General features: G+C 37.6%; 1 protein-coding gene across 1 annotated transcript in view; it reads right to left on the bottom strand.

The window, feature by feature from the left end:
- LOC311203375 (3',5'-cyclic-AMP phosphodiesterase 4B-like) overlaps positions 1–11,474 on the bottom strand; it is a gene marked incomplete at both ends in the record, with an annotated part of 230,590 nt that extends 219,116 nt beyond the window's left edge. The window contains one exon of the mRNA XM_084278040.1: positions 11,206–11,474. Coding sequence (XP_084134166.1) covers positions 11,206–11,474 — 269 coding nt within the window. The remainder of the gene's footprint in view (positions 1–11,205) is intronic.
- Between the last annotated feature and the right edge of the window lie 14,145 nt (positions 11,475–25,619).

The raw sequence follows: 25,619 nt of genomic DNA, 5'->3' as shown, positions 1-25,619 counted from the left end.
CTACTCAGCATATCAATGGCATTTTCAGCAGATGCTCCAGGGAGTAAGGGAAGTGGTTGTGAAAACCCTTTTCAATGCTGTCTACATGGAGTCTAGTTTAATTTACAAATGAAAAATTCTTACTAATGAATCCCATTTCTTTACAATTCATTGGACATAAAGTTTTCACTATTTTTTTGACAGTTTGAAAAATAATGGATAAAAATAAATTACTTTAAGTGATACATTCCCAAAGGTTCATAAGGTATGTTCTTTGAATTCATTAGCAATGAGATCAAGTTCTACATTGTAATATACCCTCTGAAGGGAGCAGAGATTAAATCATCCTCCGAGAAGCCTTATAATTAGAAAAACCCACAACAGTTACATGAAGAGCAGGACAATGAGATGTCAGATCATAGGTACTAAGGAGAAAAAGGGACTTGTAGCAACTCATCCAAAAACAATCTTGACAAAGATTCTGAAGAAAAGATTTATAATTGTGAGGATAGTTTTTTTCCACATGTATCAATAGGAACACTGACAAATTGTTTTCTTGGAAAGAGCAGTATTTAGTAGCTGTCAGTTTACAAACCATATTAAGAAATTCTAGCATAGGTTATAGAAAAGTTTAGATCATTGTCCTAAAAAAATCTGATCAACATACAAGACTGTTACATGAACTAACAGTTTCTTACAGAACTTCCATGTTATACGATATAGGATATGGAGGGTCTGGGAGAATGGTTGTTAAGCAGCTGACCTTCCTATGTGAAACAATGGGTATCAGGACACAATGATGAAGAGACAACAGTGTGTATGATAGTGTTTCAAAGATCATTTCACGAAGGTCTATCAAGATCACATTGGTATGTTCAAAAACTTCATATAAAGATTTTTAAAAAGGCTTCCAGATAGGAGTAAAAATGCAAATGATAATGTAAAGGAGAAAATATATTTCAGAAAGCAGTAATGCCAGAACCTGCTTGTTGGATCATGATATATGTATCAGAGAATCACAGAATTATTTGGGTTGGATGGGACCTCAAAGATCATGCTCCACTTGACCTCAAGCCCATCCAACCTAGCCTTAAACATTTCTGTGGAGAGGAGATTGATCATATATGCAGCTCCTCTAGGAAACCTGTTCCAGTGCCTCACCAGCTCACGGTAAAGAATATTTTCCTTAAAAGTCATATAATGTACCCTCCTTCAGCTTAAGGTCATAACCCCATCAGTCCATTCCCTCATAAACAGTCCCTCTCCAGGTTTCTTCTAGGGCCTTTTCAGGTACTCGAAGGCTGCTCTTAGGTTTAGTCAGAGCTTTCTCTTCTTCAGGCTGAACAAGCCCAACTCTCTCAGCCTGTCTTCACAGAAGAGGTGCTCCAGCCCTCTCGTCATCTTAGTGGTCCTCTTTCAGACTCACTGCAAAATTCCATGTCTATCCAAATCCCTACTCTGGGATCACTCCAACAATTCCATGTCCTCTTATGTTGTAGACCCCAGAGATGGATGCAGTATTCCAGCGGGGGAGTCCCAAGAGCAGAATAGAGGGGCAGAATTGCCACCCTTGACTTGCTGGACAGAATTTTTTTGATGCAGCCCAGGATACATTTGGCTTTCCAGGCTGCAGGTGCACATTGCCAGGTCATGTTCAGCTTTTCATCAACCAACACATTATATAACATATGATATATATATGTAAAAATATATAAAACATATATATTCTAGATAATGTAGTTCTAGTATGTGTATCTTTATTATTTGTTGCCACCTATCTGAACAGAGTACATGATACTGTATATCAGATATTTCAGATAAATTATGTTTAATGTGGGGAATGGAGATAATTTTGCAGTAAATTCTTAGGACTTTTAATTAATACCTTTTGTAATCTTGCTGGATTTCCACATTTAATTATGCAGTCTAATCTATTTCCCATGACAGCATGCATTTACACAAGTCATTATTTTTCTTTTTGATTATGTAATGTGCTACATGCTATGATAGTAATTAACACCTTTGAATAATTCAATCTCTGCCACGTGAATGTGCATAATAGTGAAGAGGTCCAAGATGTAGATGATAGTTTCAAATAGCTTTGATTTTATTGCTTATGAAAGTACAGGAGATTTTAAAATTTCTTACAGCTGCACAGCAAAACTGGACATGCATTCACAGAGTCACAGAATTGTAGGGGCTGGAAGGGACCTCTAGAGATCATCGGGTCCAACCCCCCTGCCAAAGCAGGTTCCCTAGGACAGATCACACAGGTAGGTGTCCAGACAGGTCTTTAATATATCCAGAGAAAGAGACTCCGCTATCCCCATGGGTAGCCTGTTTCAGTGCTCTGTCACCCTCACTGTGACAAAGTTCTCCACTTTCCTAATTCATCATTCAGTGAAACTTCAAATCCTCTGAGAAAACAAACGTATGTTATCTGCGATTCTGTATGTCTTCTATAGCACAAAATCATATTTATGGCAATGATCAAATATATAATTTATTCAAATACATCTGGAAAATGGTTATAAAATTAAAATGCACATCAGAAATGCCTACTTTTCCTTTAACTTTTTTATTATGGACATTTTGAATAAGGAAAGATTCAATTAATAAAATATATTCTGGATAAAACATTCACTGTCTTTATTTTTGAGGGGGAATGAACATACAGACAGTTTCTTAAAACACGTGGAGATTCCTTCTCTAGAACACTTCTACTTGTTCTGGAGATTATTTTTAAGACACAGCAGGTCAGAGAATCACAGAATCACAGAACTGTATGGGCTGGAAGGGACCTCAAGAGATCATTGGGTCCAACCCCCCTGCCAAAGCAACTCCCTAGGACATATTGCACAGGGAGGCATCTAGACGGGTCTTGAATATCTCCAGAGAAGGAGACTCCACCACCTCCCTGGGCAGCCTGTCCCAGGGCTCTGTCACCCTCACTGTGTAAAAGTTCTTCCGCATGTTGGTGCGGAACTTCCTTTGCTCCAACTTGAGGCCATTGCCCCTTGTCCTGTCTCCACAGACCACTGAAAAGGGGCTGGCTATTTCCCCATGTGTCCCACACAAAAATGAAGATTTATCACAGAAGCTGAATAAAACATACATCACAAAGACTCACACATATACACAGTTTATATGTTCCATTAATTCATCCACAATGATTTTTTTAAATTATCAAGGTGGAGTTAGCAAGAGATAACCCCAAAGACAAGTTCACGCATTAAAGAACAGTATGAAAGTTCCCAGATAATCTAGTTATAGTCCGGCCCATTAAGTTATGCTTTTAATTGTACATCATTCATTCTCACACATTACCACATGTTAAAGTATTCCAAGTCTATGACTACTAGTCTATGATAACCAGTCTCACTGTCAGGAGCATACCTGTGGAACACTTGCCACAGTGGAATTCTAACTGATTAGTTCTATCTGTTACAATAAGAATATGCAGTGAATACTGATAAATTCGGTAGACTGAAGAACACCGATGAGATCTATTAGTATCTAAGTACAGTCTAAGAAGAAAAGAGTTTACAGCTAAAGCATTGTGACAGAACCACAAGTGTTTCTTTATAAAACAATAAATGAAACAGAGTATGTCGTTCTTGTGTTACACTTCACCCCACACATGCACAAAATTTTACTTTTTTGCTATATTAATTCAGTACATGCTCTCTTATAAAGAACTGAATGCAGAAGCTCAGTAGAAGTAAACTGATAAAAATAATTAATAGAAAGTCCAGAACGTTTACTAAAAAATTGAATATACAACTACCAGAAAATAAGTTCTGTCCTAATATGAAGTGTTAGCCATGTTCTGTAACACAATGCCTGATGAGGGAGGAAGAAGGTAAGAGTGCTTGCTGAATTTTGACAGTTTAGAAAATGAAGACAACCCACTATACATTTGTTAAATGTGTTAATCTACTTAGTATAAAGCTGTAGAGGTTTTACAGGATTATTCCCTAAACATTGCAGTGAAGGGAGATGCCAATATTACCAATACAACCTTGCAACCAAGATCAAACATTAATTAGGCGTTATCCTGGGAGTGCATCCCACCACAACAGAGTAACCACACTCTAGTGTAAACACAGTCGAAGCACCAATAACTTAACCCTATTCAATACCAGTTCTAAGACTGGCAATTTTCCCTGATCAGGACAGACATAAGCCTTCTCCTAGCAAATATTATACTTCATGAATTAGAAGTATGTCAGTCCTCTGCTCTTCAACAAAACTTGTTGGTTCCAGCAAATGGTTGCTCCTTATGGGACTAGTAGCTTGACAGACACACATGCTAAGACCTCTCTCCCACTCTTCTTTCTCACTTAAATGTTAACTTATTTATGCTTGGGATTAATTATTGCAAATTTTAATCTCAGTCTTGTCCTGGACCACCAGTGGAAAAATCATGCTTAGTACTAGATAAAATAGAAATATAACCCCCCCCCCCAAATTCATGATACACAGAAGAAATATCCCAAGAGAAAAAAGGAGTAATATCTACAAATCTCAAAGATGATGAAGGTCCTGAAGAAAATATAAAAGGAAAACCCAGCGAGTTGCTGGAGGGGGTTAAGGAAATTGTAAAAATATCTATTAATAAAAGAAATGTATCTATTAAGAGATATGAATTACCATGAGAAATCAGAAAGAAAAATAAACTTCTGAAGCTTTTATAACACAGTTCAAACTTTGATGTTATGCATATGCAACTATAAAATACCTGTGAAGTTCTTAATTTAAGGTCAATGTACAGTGAACTCTATCTTCAAAATAGAAGGAAAGGCTATTGTGCCATACCAATTTCAGTTTGCAAAAAACATTGAAAATGTATCATACTACAGAAGAAACACACAGGATTGCACTTCAAAAAAATGTAGAACTATAAGTAATTAGTTATGCTTCTGCTACATACTTAGAATTTCTCCTAAGTTCAACACAGAACATGCCATTCAAGATAATAGATCAGACAATAGCATGGCCTAGGCAAAGTACTTCAGCTATTAAAACTTATGAAGAGATACCAGATCTACAAGGCCAGGAGCTCACCAAAGGAGAGACATGCTCAGTGAAAATGGTTGAGATACATTTTCTTTCAGAACAAAAGGAGGGGTGCAACAGGTACTACTATAAAAGACAACCCTTGTACTAGCAAATCTATCCAGACAATCTTATTGCTTTTTCTGTTTCACATTGTTATTCCGTACTCAGTTATTTCTCAAAGTATAATAAAGACTTAGAATTTATTCTTCTTGAAGTGGTTTTGGATGCCCTTTTACTTTACCAGAAACTGTCATTTGGGAAAATGCATCTTCGCCCCTTCTTTCTTTATAAGGACATGAGTTTTGTCATCATCTGTATCTCTGGTTTAAGCCATGTAGAAGCAGTATTATTCCTCTACACTAAATAACTTGTCAGGAGTTAAAACCATTGTGCAGCATCCCCAGCTTATTGGAAACCACTCTGTAGATACCAGACAGCATCATGTTCCCCCAGCTCACTCCTTGCCTCTGTATATATGTGCACAGATCCCCATCAAATGCACTTAATGTCTTTACAAGCCTGTTGCCTATTTGTAAACAGGGATCCATCCAAGCATGCCCTTCTTTATGTAATAGAATTTCAAGAAAAGGGTATGTGGGTATGTTTTATCTTACACATTTGCAGTATGACTCTGTGACGATATAGTGAATCAAATTATTTCCTGGGAATGATTTACACATCTGCTAGAATATCTTTACATTATATGTGGAGAGGATCAACATAATATTTCAGAAAAGGAGTAAAGTACCTATTCAAAATAAGTCTGAAAAACAAAGGAAGAGAGTCCTCTGTAATATCCCAGCTACTACTTTGACTAAAACCTTATACAGTATTTGGTCAGCTGATTTAGAAAGCGTGGCTAAAACTTATGTAAAAAAGTAGTTGAAGAAAGTCAGGTCTTTTCTTATTTCAACAGAAACAAATAAGGTCACATACACAAATATGCAACTTTTCTCTTTTTAAACTTCACATTTTACTTTACAGTTCCAAAAGGATGCTATACTTAATTAAATTTTATTGCATCTGTAACCTGATTAAACACTGCCTTTAATCTCATGAGTACATACATCTAATTAAATCAGGAAAATATGATGCAGTCTGGCTTCTCTTTGAAATATTCTTCCATAATATTTTTTTTTTCAAAAGTTTGAACTACTCTACACAACTCTCCAGAACATTTCAGATCTTAGTAGAGAGTAAACATACCTAGAGTATAGAGACTATGAATCCTATCCTTCCTTAGTGTTCCATGCAGTTATCATCCTACTCTGCCTTAATGGATCTTCCTTTTGAAATGTTTTTCCATAAACCAGATTCTAATTACTTTACTTCCATGAAAAGCACTGAGTAATAAGAAAGACAAGGACAGGTGTCAAACAATGTTTGAAGAAAATATTCCTTGAAAATTGGAAGAAAATTGAAGTAAGGAAAAAATCTACGGTTTTGGTTTGGTATAGCTTCAGTACAGTTCAGTCATTTCAGTAAAAATTCATTGAATCAGGCAGTCTAGAACCACATCACATTATATATGTTGCTCTTCTGCAATCTACCTATAACTAACTCTTAAGGTTTTATTGTGTTTTTCAATTAACATCAAAAGTGCTTGAAAATATATTGTGCAATAAAAATAAACAGAGACCTCAGTTTATCAGTACCTGTATGTCAGTTACATTCCTGAAACTTAAAATGCCACACCTCTATCTAAACTATTTCTAAGGCATCTATCGTTTTCATATCTGAATGCCAAAGTCAATGTAAAACTATTTACTATGGGTGGGGACAAAGGCTGGCTGAATTCAGATGAAAGTACTCTATATAACCGAGCACATACTTGCATTATTAAAACAGTAAACACATTACATGCTTAGCTTTGGGAGTTGCATGCTTAACATATATTATATATAGTATGAAAAAAAAGAAAAATAGAGTAAAAAATAAAGAAACAGTCATATATCACTACTAGCTGTAACTGACCACACACAAATAAATCACAAAGGCAGCAAACATTCTCCCTGCAGTTATATACAACAAATGACTGTTTGAACTTTTTGTGTTCACTGAGAACTATTAAGGCAGCAAGTAATAAGGCCAAAAAATAAAATCGAGAACGCTTGAACCTCCTGTAAAAAAACATGCATGCCATGACTTCATACTTCCAGTTAAATAGACACAATTTAGTTTCTATGTTGCTTTGACCTTACTGTCCTGCTCCAAATATTTATACTTCTTGCTTCTCCTCCATTTCCTACAGAAAGGAATTTTTCATGGAAAATAAAGGAAAGCTGACTTCCCACATGAGTTAACTGGAGCTGTATGATTTAAAGTATCTAAACATCCTTCCACAGACCTCTGGACACGTCTCGCACACACTGGCTGTTCACACAGCTGCGGATCCAACAGCCTCCTTCCCTGTAACTGAAGGCCCTGTCTTCTCACAGATTCCAGCACGCATGATCCCATTACAGTGGGATCCCACTACTCTCTCCTGCCAAACTGGACTGGGCTAATTGGCAGCTCAGAGAAGACATACAAAGCACCACCCAAGACAATTCAGAACCCGAATTTGCCAAACACATACAAGAGGACTTCGTTTTACTGTCTCTGGTTGTAGCATGTGCTGCCTCATCACTGTATTGACCAGACAATGATTACTTTTACAGTAACACAGTGTAAGACAGATTTCTGAGGACTTTGAATTGGTTTTGTCTAGAGTATATTTGAATTCCTAGCCAAAACCTTTGAAACGCTTGTTTCTTTTCGGTTGCTATGGTTGTTTCCTACAGACTGCAGACTAGAGCTCTCTACAGAGTTTGATAACTACTGTTAATGTCATAATTTAAACAAGTTTAGCTGTAACATGCTCTGACACTGTAAGTTATTCAGAAATTTCTCCTACAAAAAAGACAACCCCATGCATCTCTACCGCTTGAAACTTTCTCTTTCAGCTCACTCTCAACGCTGTATTTTTTTCCTCGCTTAAAAAAACCCAAATAAATTAGTAGTTTGTTTTTCAAGCATTCAAATGAGTTCAGGTACACCTTGGGGAGGATAAAAAAGAAAAGGAAGGAGAAAAAACTCACAAAATGTGTGAGGCTAATGGCTAGTGATGAACTAGTTTTAATACAAGATGTGATTTTCAGAATATGCTTCTGAAATATGGTCCAGCTGTCCTAGAAAGAACCATATAAATTCTTAAAGAGGTCTTAGGAGGCTTATATACTTGTATCAACTTTTTAAATCACAACTAGTTACATGCCTTTCACATAATACACCATCACCCACTGTGTAAATGAACATGTATGTGAACATTGAATCCTATGATTCTATACTTCAGCACATAACAAAAAGATTAAGGCATTTTGACAGTTCATAACCAAACCATTTATGTATTCCTAATATGTCTGAATATTCCTGACATATGACTAAAATTGGTCATTCATTCATTCATCTGTGTGAAAGCATAATAGTCACTTGATAGAGAAAACGCATTTCGTGTCGATATTTCTACACCCCAGGCCATCGCAGGGGAAGAGGTATGAGCCTTATGAGAGAAAGGGTGAAGAACAATGCAACAATCTGCCACCCATTTCTCGACTGTATCTGAATGACATTTTGGAGCCTGGAAATCAGGGAGTTGGATACAATATAAATGAGTTGTCCTCTGTGACTGCATCTGACATCTCTGCAACACACAGTGGTATCTTTAGTGTTACATATTGAGTTCTTATGCTATCTAAAAACATAAACTTCTCATCATAAAAAAACCCACCCATCATAAAATACTAAATTTATAAACCTAGCTGTAGTTTGCACAGTCAGAGTGGCTTTCCAACTTGTTGGTGGCTTGAATATGATTATGTTATGAAAACTTTTAATGCCTGTATGAATGACTAAACAAGAAAGATGTATGCATGAATTCAACGACTATTCTTAAAGTACAAAACAGATTAAATTAGAAATAAAAGTAGAGCATATACTGTGAAGGTTGCAATGGTGGAACTTAATATATGCAGTACAGCAAAAAAGGACTAAGCTTACAACTAATCTGTTTTCAAAAGAACATTTTTTCTGTCAGATGCATAAAATGGATTATATGGATACAGAATTAAAACCACTATACTGCTTAGGCAGAAGAAGCATCCAGAAAGCACGTGTCTATCACACAGCATCACAGTATTCTAAATAGATAGCCAAGTGAAGATGTATCTAAGTAGAGACTTGACGCAATTTGTCAACAAATTATTTTTGTAAGTGCACAGTAGTGATTCTGCTTTCCTTCATACCTTTGGAAGTCTGATCACATTTATTATTACTTAAGTTTAGTAGGTTTTCTACGCTATTTTCACTTCTCAAATACTGCTCTTCTCTGCAGGTTCTCAGGTAATTTGTATTAACTCCCTGCACAAGTCTCTACTTGCTCTAAAAAGAAAAAAAATAGTTGCTGCTAAGATAAGCCTGTCTTACAAATCATTTAGAAATAACTATGAATTGTTCAACAACAGTATTTTGCAGGCCTTGTATTTTAAATATTTGGGGAAAAACTACACTCCTTGACATACTGTGGAAAGCATTTTAATCAAACTCAACTTTTTCTGAAGCTCACTAGAGGAAGTGCATTTAAACAAAATTCCACTTTTTAATACTATTCAAGCCTTTGCCCTTTCATGTTGCCCAAACCTGTTTGTTCACTTCCTATCTGTCCCTTTTAATACCCTTCCTTCCTCTGTCATCTCAAACTGCCTACAACAACTGTCATCATACTTCCCTATGTAAATTTTCAAAAATTCTTTTTTTACTTTCATCTCATAATGAGAAACATAGTAAAATGTTGTAAAACAGCTCTTCATGAATTATTGTTACTTTTATCCTGTATTTCTCATGGATAGAATGTTTTCTAAATTATTTAATGGAGACCAGTAGTTAGAGATCCTTAATGTTCTTGGGATTTATGCATAACTGTTAAAGGAATGTAAAATATCCTAATTTCATTCAGTTTTCTCTGTTACACATACAAATTCTGACCAGGTACATCAGTTTCAAAACCACTATTCTTTCAGCATAAAAGCACAGTAGTTTTGTTTCATCCCTTCAAGGGTAATCTTGTTGGTTTCTTTAGAGGACTATTTTAGCTACACAAATGTAAACATGGTAAAGATTTAGGCAAATATGCATGATGTGTAATGTAGGTGACAGTAACATAACTATAGTGTAAATCTAATTAAAGACAAGTGAAGATAAATTTTAATAGCATATCCATTTGCTCCTTAGAATGCATGACTGACTTTCTTTGAATGTATTTCCTTGCCCTCCTTTCTTTATGTTATACTTTTATTTGAAAAGTAATGGGGTGGGGAGAAATTTTTCAAGAAAAAACAGAACACATCAAGACCTTAGGACCATCAAAGCAAAAAAGGAATAAATTATTGAGTTACAATAACCTTGTATGCAATTTTTTAAGAAAGAATAATTAAGCAATAAAATTAGGCTGCTGTTTTACAGAAGATGGATGCAACAAAAATGTTTTTTATAGATTTTATGTCAAACAAATCAAATTATCGATTTAGTTACAAAAGAAAGAAAGTAGTACTAATTAATCATTTAATAATGAGTTCCCTTTCCATCTTTCCTTTCTGTTTATTCTAGCCACTGGTTTAATAAAAATCACTGTTTCATATATAATATCTATTCCCACCATTCTTCTCTATCATGATCTCAGTTTGAGCACTGTTAAAAATAAACAAACTTCTGCTGTTTGTTTTAGGATGGGAGGGGTCATAAATTTCAAATAAATAAATAAATATTATTTAAAAGATATATTAAAGAAAAAAATTGCCTGCTCGCTCTGGCCTAAACAGCACAGAATGAGAAGCACTTTTCCTTCTCAAGATTCTAGTTTTTTTATTTCTCCATGAAAGGAAGAAAAATAAATCAGAGGAAACAAAGCAGCATTTAGGCAAGCAAATACATGTTTTCTTACTTTATATAAATTAAAATTTTAATTTTCAGTTCTGAAATTAACCTGAGTCACAAATTAAAACTGTCTCTTTCAACCAGAAGGAATCATGCAGAGATCAAGCCAAAAAATATAAGCACTGACGCCAAGGAGATTAACATTTTTTGTAGAGCATTTATCTGACATTTCATGACAACCTGCTCAGTGCTTACCAGGTATGAGCCACTGTGAAGCGACGCTGTTTTGGTATGTTGCTACTTAAAAGCATCCTGCGCAAAAGCCTTGGAGAGTTTCGAGGAGAAATAACTGGAGAGAGACGGGGAGAAGCAGATGAAGTTTTCCTAGATGTCCTGGACTTTTCATGTTGCAACAGGTTTTCCCTCAGGGTCTTCACAAGATCTTCATTTAACCATGGATTTTGACAATGCGTATTATCCACTTCAGGAATAGCCAAAGTGTCTGGATTTGGCTGCTGAGCCATGTTTCCCAAGGTCTAACACAACTGAACGTTGGCTTAACTGCTTAAATACTTCCTTTCTAAATCTGGTCCGAAGAACTGTGCAGAGCTCCAACTCCAGTTCAGCCTATTTTGTTTTCAACATGGTGTCACCTGCCCTCAGCGTCTCTCGACAGATAATGATCTACGAAGAATAAAGCAAGCTAACTCCTCCACAGAAACCTATTAAACATTACCACTCCTCTCACAGCCCTGCTGCCAAAGATCACTTACTAGCTATCATAGCAAGTGAGCACAGAGGAAGAAACTGCTTTAGCACAGCCTTTGTTAGAGCTGTAAAGCTGCCTGTTAAACTATTGGAACTAATGTGCTGCAGCTGCTTGAGTGACTTCTGGTTATGTACATAAAAAGTGCTGGAGGAGGGCTTAAACATCCGATGTGTGCTCATTTTGTTTGGTTGTTCCTTCTGTTCTCTTATTCCTAAACCTTCAGGGAGGCTGAAAAAAGGGGCACTGCTGAATAACTCCTCCTGGTTTTTCTGGGATCTACAGTAGTCCGCATTTGCAAATCAAGATTACAAACTTCTATCTCTTTAGTTAACTAGTGAATGCTACAATTAGTGAATGCAAAAGTACCTAGGTTCTGCCTTCTTCCTCCTCCCCAGTGCCAAGCCAGTTTAACACAAGCAGTTTTTCGAGTGCATTTAGGAAAGCCCTATACTCACTACCTTACTTTTTCCAGAAAAAAACCACAAAATAAACATTTAAGATCTGTACACAAACTGAAATCAAACTATTACAGCTTCTAGTACCTGCTTACTGAGATGTTCTTTATTTAGTATATTACCATATCATGACCACTACTTGAACTAAGGGAGTGACTTTTTTCTATTCAAAGATAGTGGGGAAATATATTACCAACCGTTACTAAAACAGAACTTCCAAACAATATAAAGGCAAAAGTACTTACATTTATTTGGTCAATATAAATTTTTAGAATATCTTTTTTCATGGTGTTAGACAAAGATATCTGTACAGTTTTCTAATCTAACAAAACATTTGTCAATCAAATTATTTTAAAAAAAATTTTAGTTACGATAGCTCCATTTATTCTGAAAGACAAAATTTTTATAAACACGTTCAATTTTCTTCATAACTCAATGATAGTGGACAAAGACCTGTAATAGCTGGAGATAGGTCAATATTTGCTTAAGCTTGGTACATTCATTTTTACAGCAACCAAAACAACAATCTTTTCAGTTATAGCCATACTTCCTGTTCACTGTACAGGAACAAATCATCACCATTTTGTGAGAGGTTTCTCTTTAATGTCATAACATTGGTTACATGTAAATTTTATTTTTTTGGTGCAATGTATTTTTCTTTTTTTACTTTCTCCTATGATACAGCTTTCCTTTGTGAATAAGGATTTCCTTTCAAAACACACACAGTATCCAGGCTTTCAACAGGGTGAAGAGTGTTTGACCACAATTGCATGACCAGGTATGAAAGGCAAACACTGTTCTCTGTCTTATGGCAGAATCAGAAACCCCTGCAAAAGCAGACCCTTGTCACAATGGAGAGGAATCACCTTTGTATTTATCACTGAAGTCACAATTCTTGACGAGGATTATAGAGAGAACATCATGATGCTGACAGAAGTAGAGCAGAACAGCAACTGAAAGGTCAACTTACATTAAGAATGACATTGCTATCAGGTGTCAGCCCCATTATGTAGACAAGTTTAACTGTACTGCGTCATATGTGAAATTTGATAACAAAGTATTTACAAATTTAACTCACTATTGAACCGCACCACAGAAATCACTTTGCATTATGGGTTTTTTTTTTGTATTTTTCTAAAATTTTATAGAAGAATTAATCCCTATGTGAAAACTAACACTGATACAGATAAAAGCCCAGATATTATTAAAACTACAAACCAAAATTTTAAAATATATTTCATTGAGAATAAAATTTAAACTGGAAATTCAGTGTTATTCCATAAATAGAACAAGAAATGGATTAAAGCATAACTAGCACATAACTAACAATAACTGATTCCACTCCTTTTTGATTGGAAAAGAAGTACAAATGGCGCTGGTCCTCAACAAGCAGACTAAATGCAAGCATAATATATAAAAATATTTACTTTATATCTACGAAGAACAAATGCATCATACCTCTATTATTCTATTATTCTGCCTTATTTATTAAAAAAAATAGCAATTCCATACAAGTCAATTTTTTTTCTTTTTTTCCCAAAATACAATCTTTAAAATGAGAGCTATGGTCTTGTATGCTAGGAAATACTGCCATCTGACGTCTATTTCAAAGCATCGTTCTCGGGGAGCTGCAGTGGCTTCATAAAACTAGATAAACTGATCCGTTGGAGATCAGTGAATCAATGACGTCAATAAGACCATTAACATTTATTACAGTGGGCTTGGGATCATGCTTTAAGTTGCACTTCGTTACAAAGATAATTACAGAAGAGGAAGGTGTTAGTCCACAGAGCCAGTTTTATTACCCTTGTTTTTAAAAATATCAGAGCTGTGTCAACAAGCACCGTTAACTTGACACCCTGCACTACAGGTATCGAGTGGGTTTGCCGCATATTCAAAGGTCATATGAAATATATATAGAAGAGCAGGATAAGTCCTTTTAACAGAAAAAGTTAACTCAGTCATTATGAAGTAGCACTATTTGCATTAATAACTTTACCTTACTTGGTTAACAGGTTACATTTCTGCCTCTTCTTCCTTCTCCTCTTGGAAAAAAAAACAAACTGCGTGTGTGTGTGTACTAAATTAGATCTTCACACACGCAGAACCACAGAACTGTAATTTTAATTACTATAAACACTCTCACAATGAAAATCATTTAAGAATCTGTTGCCTTATCTATGTAGTGACTAGCATGTATACATACTATCAGAACTCTCAAGCATGTTCACAGAGTTAAATGAAAACCTTTGAACTGATTTTGTATAGACTAGAAACATAAATAGCCTTCACTGCAGTAAAAAATCAAAGTCTGACTTCCAGCAATATCACGTATCCACTACGTAAGCTACACAAAATCCTTGTCTTACAGTCAGGACTGAGGAAAAGTCAAGGCAGAAAAAGGGCAGTAGCATTAGGAAGCCCGCCCAGGTACCAGGCCTTGAAACAAAACTACTCCATAGGGAAAAATTGTCATCACTTCCAGTTCAATGTGTCTAGCTACACTTTTTAAAAAGACAGCAAAGTGGTTTTCTTTCTCTAAAGATTTTGATTAAGGAACAGCCCTACATCACTGTGATTTAATAAAGACAGTATTAAAATATTTCCAGTATTAAAACAGGAAAATATTGTTAGTTACTCCTTTGAAAAACTCCTAGGTAAAAAATACATTATGTGGTTATTACCACACGTTAAAAAGCATAGGGTACAATTCCAAAAACAACTGCAGGGTTTTTCATCAAGATTACAAAAAAAGTATTTTAAAATATTTTTTTCTGATGACTTAATTTTCTGGGCTCTTTCTCAGTCCACTGAAACTGCTCTGTGAAATTCCACCCAAAGAAATTATTTACGGCTTCTTTTGAGATAAGAACATTTGTGATCTGACAGATACCAAATTTCTGAAAGGTAATACTGATAGCATTTTAAGCATGTCTATATTGTATGTTCTAATGGCACATGATTCGCTTTCTGATTAAACGTTCTTATTTAAGGCACTCAGAGTTAAATCTAATTTTGTAGGGTTTGCATAGTCACAGCTGCATAGGTAAAAGTTATAGCATTAGATCTAATTCTGCCTGCCATACATTTAACTAAATGATCACAAGACTCGGGACAGAAGCAGAGAACTAGACTCTCACTATAACAGAAACTCAGTTTTACAAAAATCTAGAAGGGCCAGTAGCTTCTATTTTCTCCTAGTGACCACTGAAAGTTACTAAGAAATAAAATTCAAGCATTCAGTTCTTGCACTTGTCATAAGGAACATATTTCATAAGAAAGTTTATGATAAATGTGTTTAAATATACAAGCTTAAAGTGTTTACGTTTCTGCCAATCATGAAGACTAGATTGTTAAAGCATACAGAGGAGAGTAAGTCAATAGGTAGCCCTGTACAAGATCAAACAGGTATTTAATCTCACATAAAAAGCAGTAAACAACAATTAAAAAGTAATTTCTTTGTCCCAACTAGTTTGAACACAGAATACAATTTTGTTTAATTTATAAAATACATTAGTATTATAACTACTAATGAACATATAGAATATATTATGTGGCTATTTTAAAACACCTCAATTTTTCTTATTACAGCACAAATGCTGTCACTCACAAGGAGCAAAAAAACTCTTCCACATAAAATATAAAAAGAATAATTTACTAAAATATCTTACTTGGTACCAAGTAGAGAATCCCAGACACATAGGAATGCAAGTGAAGGAACAATGCTCCAACATATACTTCTTTGAAAGCAAGCAGATCAATATCACAGGATCATAGAAGAATTCAGATTGGTAATGACCTCAGGTGATCAAGTCCACTCTCCTGCTCAAAGCAGGACCAGCTGTAAGGTCAGACCATGCTAAGGTACTACAGCACCTGAGAATGGTGCAGAAGTAGTAGAGAGAAAAGAAGACAGTGTCAGAGTTGTTTGTGAAGAATGGATGCTGTACCATGGTTTAATTTCCAGAAGCAAACAGCAGAATACTGAGGATATGGGGTGACTGATATGGAGTACCTATCCTAACTGTAGGTAAGGTAGAAAATCAGAATCTTGGATGATACTAAGATTCTTATTTACAAAGAGAGGTTAATGCATGAATTGAGAAGCATAGCAGCCAAAGAAGAAAACAAGAATAAAGGAAAAATACTTAGGTGACAGGAAGTCTTAATAAAATGTAATGTACCAGCAAAATTCATAGTATCATTTCAATACCTGCCACTTGCCACGTTCTCAAAGAGCTGGCATGATGTTTATGAATCTGCTGAGGGCAGCATAGTGCTTCTCAGACCATTTTCCCAGCAGTTACATGAATAGCCTGCTGGTACCATGGACCATAGGTACCATGGAGCTGCAACAGGTGACTCAAAAGAGGTTTGGCTGCACTTCACAGAGTCATCCTCTGGTAAATAAAACTCTCCAATAGACAAAGGTATTAAAGGCTTCTGAGTTTACTCTGAATATGTCCCTCTAGGAGGCAGTGGGGGAAAACGTCAGATTCCTCCCAGAGATTTGAGGAAGGGCTTCTCAAAAGGTAGCGAGTCAAAAAGCCCAGCTGAAGTGTCTTTACATGAACACACGCAGCATGGGTAATAAGCAGGAGGAATTGGAAACATGATGTCACTGGAAAATTATGATCTAGTTGCAATCACGGAAACATGGTGGGATGATTCCCACAACTGGAATACCCCTGTAGAGGGGTATGGCATTTTTAGAAGGGATAGGCTAGGTAGGAAGGGTGGTGGAGTTGCCCTCTATGTTAAAAAGTGGATAGATTGTAAGGAGCTCTCTCTGAGAAGTGATCAGGAGCAGGTTGAGAGTTGTGGGTCAGAATTAGGGAATGGACTAATAAAGAACAGCTGGTGATAGGGGTCTACTACAGGCCACCTGATCAAAGAGAGACTACTGATGAGGCTTTCCTCCTTCAGCTGTAGGAGGCATCATGGCCGCAGGCACTCATCCTGATGGGGGACTTTAACCACCCGGTCACCTGCTGGGAATACCACACAGCGAGCTGCAAGAGATCCAGGAGACTCCTGGAGTCTATAGATGACAACTTTCTGGTTCAGGTTTTGGACAGACCGACCAGAGGTGATGCACTGCTGGACCTGGTGCTCACCAGTGTGGGGGAGATCATTAAAGGTGTTAAGGTTGGAGACAGCCTGGGCTGCAGTGACCATGCCCTAGTTGAGTTTGTGATCTCAAGGAATGTGGGCCTGGCAAAGAGTGGGATCAGTACCCTGAACTTTAGGAGAGCAAACTTTAGGCTGTTTAAGGACTTGTTGGCCAAGATCTCCTGGGAGGTGGTCCTTAGAGACAGAAATGTTGAGGAAAGTTGGCTACTCTTTAAGGATGCCTTTCTGAGAGCTCAAGAGCTCTCTGTCCCTCTGAGTAAGAAAGTGGGGAGGAGAGGCAGGAGACCAGCATGGCTAGGCAAGGACCTGCTGGCCAAACTGAGGGAAAAGAAAGGCAAATACAAGCTCTGGAAACAAGGGTGTGTAGCCTGGAAAGAGTACAGGGATGCTGTTCGGACTTGCAGAGACGGCCTCAGGAAAGCCAAGGCGCAGATGGAACTGAACTTGGTGAGGGATGTTAAAAACAAGAAGAAGGGATTTTACAGGTACATTGGCCAGAAGAGACAGACCAAAGAGAGCATACCCACTTTGATAAATGAGAAAGGAGAATTGGCTGCAACTGATGTGGAGTAGGCTGAAGTACTGAATGAGTTCTTTGCCTCAGTCTTCTCTGGCAGCCAGGATTCTCATCATTCTCAAGTCACAGAACCTTGCATCCCTGGATCTCTAGGTGGGAACTAGAGATCCCCCCCACTGTAAGGGCAGAGCAAGTCCAAGATCGCCTCATGAGATTGAATGTCTACAAGCCTATGGGGCCGCATGACATGCATCCCAGGGTACTGAAGGAACTGGCTGATGTGGTTGCTGAGCTGCTCTCCATCATATTTGAAAAGTCGTGGCTGTCGGGCGAGGTCCCTGGGGACTGGAAAAAACGTCACATCACTCCCATTTATAAGAAAAGGAGCAAGGAAGACCCAGGGGTTTACAGGCTGGTGAGCCTCACCTCTGTGCCTGGGAAGATAATGGAACAGATCCTCCTGGATGACGTGTTGAAGCACATGAGGGATGAGTGAGTGCTCCAGGACAGCCAGCACGGCTTCACCAAGGGAAGGTCGTGCCTCACCAATCTGGTGACCTCCTATGATGGAGTGACAGAATTGGTAGATAATAGGAAGGCAACCAATGTCATCTACCTGGACTTGTGCAAGGCCTTTGACACAGTGCCCCACCACATCCTTATCTCTAAATTGGAGAGATGTGGATTATCTCTAAATTGGAGAGATGTGGATTTGATGGGTGGACTATCCAGTGGATAAGAAACTGGTTGACAGAACGTAGACAAAGGGTGGTGGTCAATGGGTCTATGTCCAGGTGGAGGCTGGTGACAAGTGGAGGTTGGTGTCCCTGCCTGTGGCAGGGGGGTTGTAGCTCTATGATCCTTGGGGTCCCTTCCAACCCATGCCATTCTATGATTTTTGATTCTATGTGATTTAAATATACTTTGAATAATATCCTAATGGAGCAATGATACCCAACATTGAATTAGAACACCAAATACGGTCAACTTTCCAAATAATAGTCACATAGGCATACATTTAGAAGTTATTTTCAGAACAAGAAGAGAATAAAGAACAGCTTGTGGTACACACAATATTGGGTATGTGTCCTGGTTTCAGTCAGGATGGAGTTAACTTCTTTTGTAGCAGCAGATGGAATGCTGTGTTTGGGTGTTAAAATGGGAGCAGTGCTGATAACACTCTGATGTTTTTAGTTGCTGTCAGACAGTCAAGGACTTTCTCAGCTCTTCATATTTCTCTATTCATGAGAAAGGAGGGACGAAGCCAGGAGAGGTGACCCAAACAGGCCAAAGAGAGTATCCCATGCCAATTATGTCATGCTCAATATAAAGGGGGGCCTGATGGGAGGAGGAGGGGGAGGCTCCAGGATGCGCAGTTTTTGGGGGACAGTCGGGTTCTGGGACGGCTCTGGGTAGCACGGCCTGAGTTGTGGGTTCGGTGAGAAACTGCATTGTGTATCAACAGTTTCATAGATTTTTTTGCTCTAAAGTCCTGTTAGCATTGTTATATTTTATCTTTCTGCTATTTTAGTAAACTATCCTTATCCCAACCCACAGGCTTTTGGTTTCTTGGCTTTGGGGTTGTTATTTTCCCTTTCCTTTCCCCTTCCCTTGCTTCACGTCCTCCCCCCCCTGCCCCCCCGGCTCTTTTCCTTTAAAGAGCAGGCAGCTGCGTGGATCTCTGCTCTCAGCCGGGGTAAAACCACGACAGTATGGTATGTTTACCACCATCAACACCACATTTGCTGTTCCTTAAAATTTTAGAGACCTTCTATTTCTGAGAATTTCCTATTTTTAAAAAAAATATATACAATGTAAGCTCAGATTCAACTTGCAATTAAAATGTGTGTTACATTTAGTCAGCTGTTGATTTTATTATTAATTTTTAAAAATATTGTTCCAATTCTCTGAAAATACTCTTCAGTAGTTGATTCCCCTGAATGAGCTGCAAGATTTTTGTTTTCTTTTCTGTACGTGGCAGAAACAACAGATATAAGAGAACACTAGGTATATAATAAAAGAAAACAAGTAGACACGACAGCTATTTGTTGGAATATGGCCAGACTTCATTCTAAGAAAAAAAATAGGAAGATTTTGCAATCCACGCACATGGACTTCAGCAGTATTTTATGCAAAGTTTAGATAAATCACGTAGTCTTATACTTTCAAAATAATTTTCTGGATGGAATACAGAACCATAACGGAACCTGTAAAGAAGCCCCAAACTTTAAAGGGAACTGCACAATGTGCTCTGAAGAATGACTTGAAAATAGAGATTCTCTGAAATCTTTGCAAGGTTCTATATTTCTGCCTATAAATCGTGCTGCTACAGAGAATTAATTAAGGTTATTTTCAGAATACAGTTTGTTTCTGGAATAAAACGCTATCAGCTGAGCATTATTGGGTGGCCATCCACTGTTGTCCCATAAATAATACAGTAAATGCTCTGTCAACGTCTTCCACCTTAAAAACATGCATGGCCATACAGGCATACAAGAAAACAAAACAAATTAAGTGGGGGAAGTGGTCATCTTAAGAGCTGTCTACTTAGCATTTGGTTATAAATGTCAACACTGCATAGGATAGCCTGGAGATTTCCTTCTAACAAGATTACATGTTCCTTAATTTAAAAAAAAAAAAGGATTAAGAAAAACTGCTTCTATAATCAAGAGCTTCCATTAGAAATGCCTGCCATAATCCCATCTGACTACACAAAGACAGCTATCAACATTTGAAAACAAAATGCCTTTGCTAGACTAACTCTTGGAATAAAGACCTCAGTGAACGTGACACATTAGAATATCTAACAGATATTTCATAAGTGCAAAGGAAGCATTTCTCTTAAAAAGACTATATCTGATGTGGCAAGAAGCTTGGCTTGCCAGGAAAAGATAGGCAGATGTATCATTCTCCACACATACGTGTTAACATAGAAGCGAATGACCTCATATGACAAATAAGAATAAACAGAGTAGCAGCAACTGTAATTTCTAAGCAATTGTGTAAGAAAACATTTCCTGGGGTAAGATTAAGGGAAATGAATGTATTTCAACACAATTATATCAGAGAGGAGAATTAGGCCACATTCCTGACACTGGACCACATAAAGGTATCTGTTAACTATCAGTTAATTGCAATTGAAGCCTATGCACCACATGAGCAGAAAAACACCATAACCATAAACTGCTTTGCAGAGCACTCCTGAGGAGAGGGCAGTGGAGTGGACAGGGCACAGAATGAACCAAGCCAAGCCCCACCTCCCCAGTCTGTATTTAACATGGATATAGGCTTGATTTAAAAATTTGGCAGCTATGCAAGTTGTAGTTGTAATCTTAGATTTCTTAGGGCTAGACCTGTGACAAATACTGTCAGGGCTTTTGGAAAATCAATTAGTTTAATGATGAGAGTATAATTGTGCCTGTTGATGTCAGTGAATACATGATGGGTTTGTAAAAATGTAAAGATTATAATGTATCACAAGTACTTGGCAAAAAGCATATCAACATTCCAGGTTCCCAAACTTCAGAGTTTATTTCCAAAGCTAGCAAGAGCAATGTCTCTTACCAGACTAGACTTAGCCCAGGCCCTCCAAGCATGGTGGTTAAGCCAGAGTATAATGTACAAATAAACAAGTACATTTCTGAGAGGTCAGATGCATGCACAGAAAGTTTACTTAATAGGGAATCTAGACCATCTGTTATATTTCAAGTAATCTGTTATTTTGGCCACACATTAAAAGCTGGGAGGAATTCAGAGAAATATTTATAAATTTGAGAGAGGTTAAAAAAAAGTTTAAAAGTCTACAGTAAGATTACTGTAGACCAATTCATTGTCTGAAGATGAGCTACTACTTGATGGTAAAAAAATAAGTGCACTAAAAGAGAAATCATAGCTGCTCAAAAAGCTTTAATACCACAGGATGCTTCACAGTTTGGAGATTTCTCCTTAGACTGTTGAATTTACAGATGGGTTCAGTTCAACCTTGTTACTTTAAATTGGCTTTAGTACTTTCAAGTCACTAAAATTTTGAGTATATAATGAAAATATAGCTTTAAAGAAACCCATTCATATAATACAGTTAGAGCCATTTCTGTATCTTTTCTATAGGTGTTAATAAAGTGGTTACTTTACATATTTGTAAAAACTGAAATATAAACACAAAGGATTTGCATCTGCAACGTTACTAAGTGTTGATAGAGTGTATTCCCAGACAGGTGATAAGGCTCTCTGAACAAGTTTTGGGGAAAAAATGTTCCCTCCCTGCATGGAAAAGATTGAGATTGTGATACTACAGATATATCACAAATTTTCCTTTATAGAGTTCCCTAGAAATCATGATTTTCCTAATCTTTCTGGAATCAACAGTAGGTATTTGTGTTGTTGACAATTCTACAGTGTGTCTCTCTTCATCTTAAGTAAGACTTAAATAGTTTCAAGCAGCCTGTTGTGGATATGAATGAAAACTTAATTGTACTCTATGTGATTCTACGCTGCAGTCTTGAATATAGTTATTTTCTTCTGAATGTACAGAAAAAAAACCCTTCAAAATTCCTGTTGGCTGCATATAGCTTTTTGCATAGCAAGAGAACTGGTTTTGAATAAGCAGTTTCATTCATCCTAATATTTGCCCAGACTGTTGAAGTTTTTCTTTAACTATTTCAAGGAAGAAATTAGGAACCAGAAACCAGAGTGCAATGCACATTAGAAAAAGGTAATATATAATCAATGCCTTTAAAAATGGTAAATAAGCCATTTTTCATTGCATCTAACTGGAGACATCCCAAATAATTTATTCAATTACACAAGTATGGATACTCTCAGATATTCCAAAGAACTCCATCAGCATTTAAATAAGAGGATCCCATTAGGAAAAAAAAAAAAAAAGTATCTATGATTGAAACTCCACATAATTAGAAGACCTTTAAGATCACCTTATAAACTGCACAAAACTAATACTATAGAGAGGTTTTGTGTCTGAGCTTATGTCCACTGACTTCAAATGAGGACAGGGACTCTAGAAATGGGACAATGAAAGTAGAAATCATCAGTCCTCTGCCACCCTCTACAGGAAAATTCCTAAACTAGAAGCAGTCCTTTCCTAATACACAATTGCATGCATCTGTCACCACTGCATCACTGGTTTAAGAAACACTTCTATTTTCAGAGAATTTAATTTTTCAAACAGTCTTGTTGAATATAACTGTAATGAAAATGTTGTTTTCCTTCATTTTTAAAACTGAGGGCAAGAAAAATTGTCAGAGCTGTGTAGCATATGTTAAGCAATTTTATTATAGTAGTGTCCCTAGTTTACTGACTAAAACCAAACCAAGCTAACATGACAAAAACCTTATGTGAAACTTTTGAGTTGCAGTTGGAGAACCCAAAATTCTAAGCTGAAATTTAAAGTACCCTTTCTGTGCTTGGATAGGTTATTCTGGTTTTAATGTTAGTAGAAAGTACATACATGACCTCATTAAAAATAACATTTGCCAAAAAGTAGAAAAGGAACTAAGAATTCAGAGGGTGTTGAATTTCAATTTGATTTTGCATTTGAACATAAACATGAAATCCATGAACTGACAGAGATAATCCCAAGGCTGTACCATGAAGCATAGAATCATAGTATCTTTTTAGTTTTACAGTTCTTCTGTTTGATGCTCATTTTCACAACGGTTGTTTTTATTATTGAATTTGAGATCTTTAGATATCCTAAGATCATTTCCTGGTTTTGGTTGAGATAGAGTTCCCCATGCCAACATCTGAAACATGATCCTGGCCCTTGAAAAGCAAGTCCTGTAGTGACAGCCCATAAAGAATTGAGTCAGACAGCAGGAGTCATTTCTGAAACACCCTCATAGACACCTGGGCCAAAGACCTCTGAGTGGGTGTATTACATCCTGTGTCCTGTACCAGCCTCTGCAAAAATCAAAAAATACAATGGGCTGTTAAAGACCACACTGAGAGCAATGGGAGGTGGGACCATCAAATATTGGGACACACATTTAGCAAAGATCACCTGGTGAGTAAACACTAGGGGGTCTGCCAACTCAGCTGACATGGCCCAATCAAAATGTTCATGTTCTGTATGTGGATAAAGTCTTTGTAGTGCCCATGAAGAAGATGTTGGGGAAGACAGTCTGGGTTATACTGGCTAAGATAGAGTTAATTTTCATTTTAGTAGCTGGTATAGTTCTGTGATTTGGATTTAATACGAGAATAATGTGGATAACAAAGTGATGTTTTAATTACTGCTATGTAGTTTCAGAGTCTATGCTAAGTCAAGGACTTTTCAGCTTCTTACGCCCTGCCAGGTGCACAAGGAGATGGGAGAGCCCAGCGAGGACAGTTGACCCAGACTGGACAAAGGGATATTCCCTGTAACGTCATGCTTTGCATATAAATGGGTGTCCTGGTTCTGGCCTGGACAGTTACCTTCCACAGGAGCCAGCCCTTGTAAGCCGAGCTGGCCCAGGCTGTTTTCCACACCATATGACATCACACCCCCATAAAAGGGGCTGGTCAGGGACGGGTGGGTCCAAGTGCAGTTGGGCATCAGGTCAGTCATGACGTTGGTGCAGTGCTCTGTGTTATCACGGAGTGTGTGGTTTGTCACAGGCCCTGTTATTGTTCCTTTTTCATTGCTGTGTCAGTAAACTGTCCTTATCCTACCCTGCGGGGCTTTGTCTGTTTGTCCACCCTGTGGAGGGGTGAGAGAGTGGCACAAGGTGTGGCTGAACCACGACACTGAAGAAGGCACTGCTTGGGAACCACCTGAGCACTGGATTAATTTTCTTTTGCCTTTGTTATGTGGTGATCAACTGTATTTGTGCCTCATTTGTATTATTGTTATTATTGCTATTATTACTGTTACTATCTTCCTTTGTTATCCCATGAACTGTCTTTATCTCAACCTAAGAGGATGAAGTTTTTTTGATTCTCCTCCCCATCCCCTTGAGGGAGGAGATATGAGCAAGTGGCTGTGTGGTGCTTAGTTACTGGTTGGGGTTAAACCACGACAGATTAGCATTAAGAATAACCACTGAGGTTATTTATACCTTGACTTAAAAACCAAAGGTAAAAAAACCCATTAAAAAAAGATAGAAATTCTTCCTGAGGTTTTATTATTTTCATTGACTAAAGTAGTGCAGCATGAGAGATAATTTCATTTTCTGTAGCAGGAAGATTTACCTTTCCAAGTTTTATTATCCCTGTTGCTCAGAACAAAAATGTTCTCAAGTGGCAGGCACTTAATATGTCAGGGCACTGAGCACACTATTGGGTAGAGTCCACTCTGTGTCAGAGCCCCACATAAGTGGGCAGAGATGCATTGTGGCTGTTCCGATCCTGCTTTCTTCAGTCCCAGTGCCTCTACTTCTGATGTAGGTAATTTTATCTACAGCCCTGTCTCTTGCTCCTGCTGTCTGGACTCCCTGACTTGTTCCCTGGCCTTGCCTGGGTCTGCTGGTTAATGTTTCCATCACTAGCCCTGCTCCAGTGCTGCAGGACTGTGATCTGCCTGTGCTGGGGGAATCCTATGCCGCTGTCTCATGTGAGCAGCCACATTCTCACTGCCTCCAGACACAGTCTTACCACTAACTGTATATAACTCATCAACACCAATACCTGAAGGGTAGGCATCTAGAGGAAGGGGGCAGACTCTTTTCAGTGGTGCCTAGTGACAGGACAAGGGGCAATGGTCACAAGCTGGAACACAGGAAGTTCCATCTCCAAGTAAGAAAAACTTCTTTACTGTGAGGGTAGCAGAGCACTGAACAGGCTTCCAAGACAGGTTGAG

This window comes from Gallinula chloropus (assembly GCF_964237585.1).
Source record: "Gallinula chloropus genome assembly, chromosome: Z".
Classification (NCBI taxonomy): domain Eukaryota; kingdom Metazoa; phylum Chordata; class Aves; order Gruiformes; family Rallidae; genus Gallinula; species Gallinula chloropus.
The sequence above is the reverse complement of the archived record's forward strand: the minus strand, read 5'-3'. Positions and strand labels throughout refer to the sequence as shown.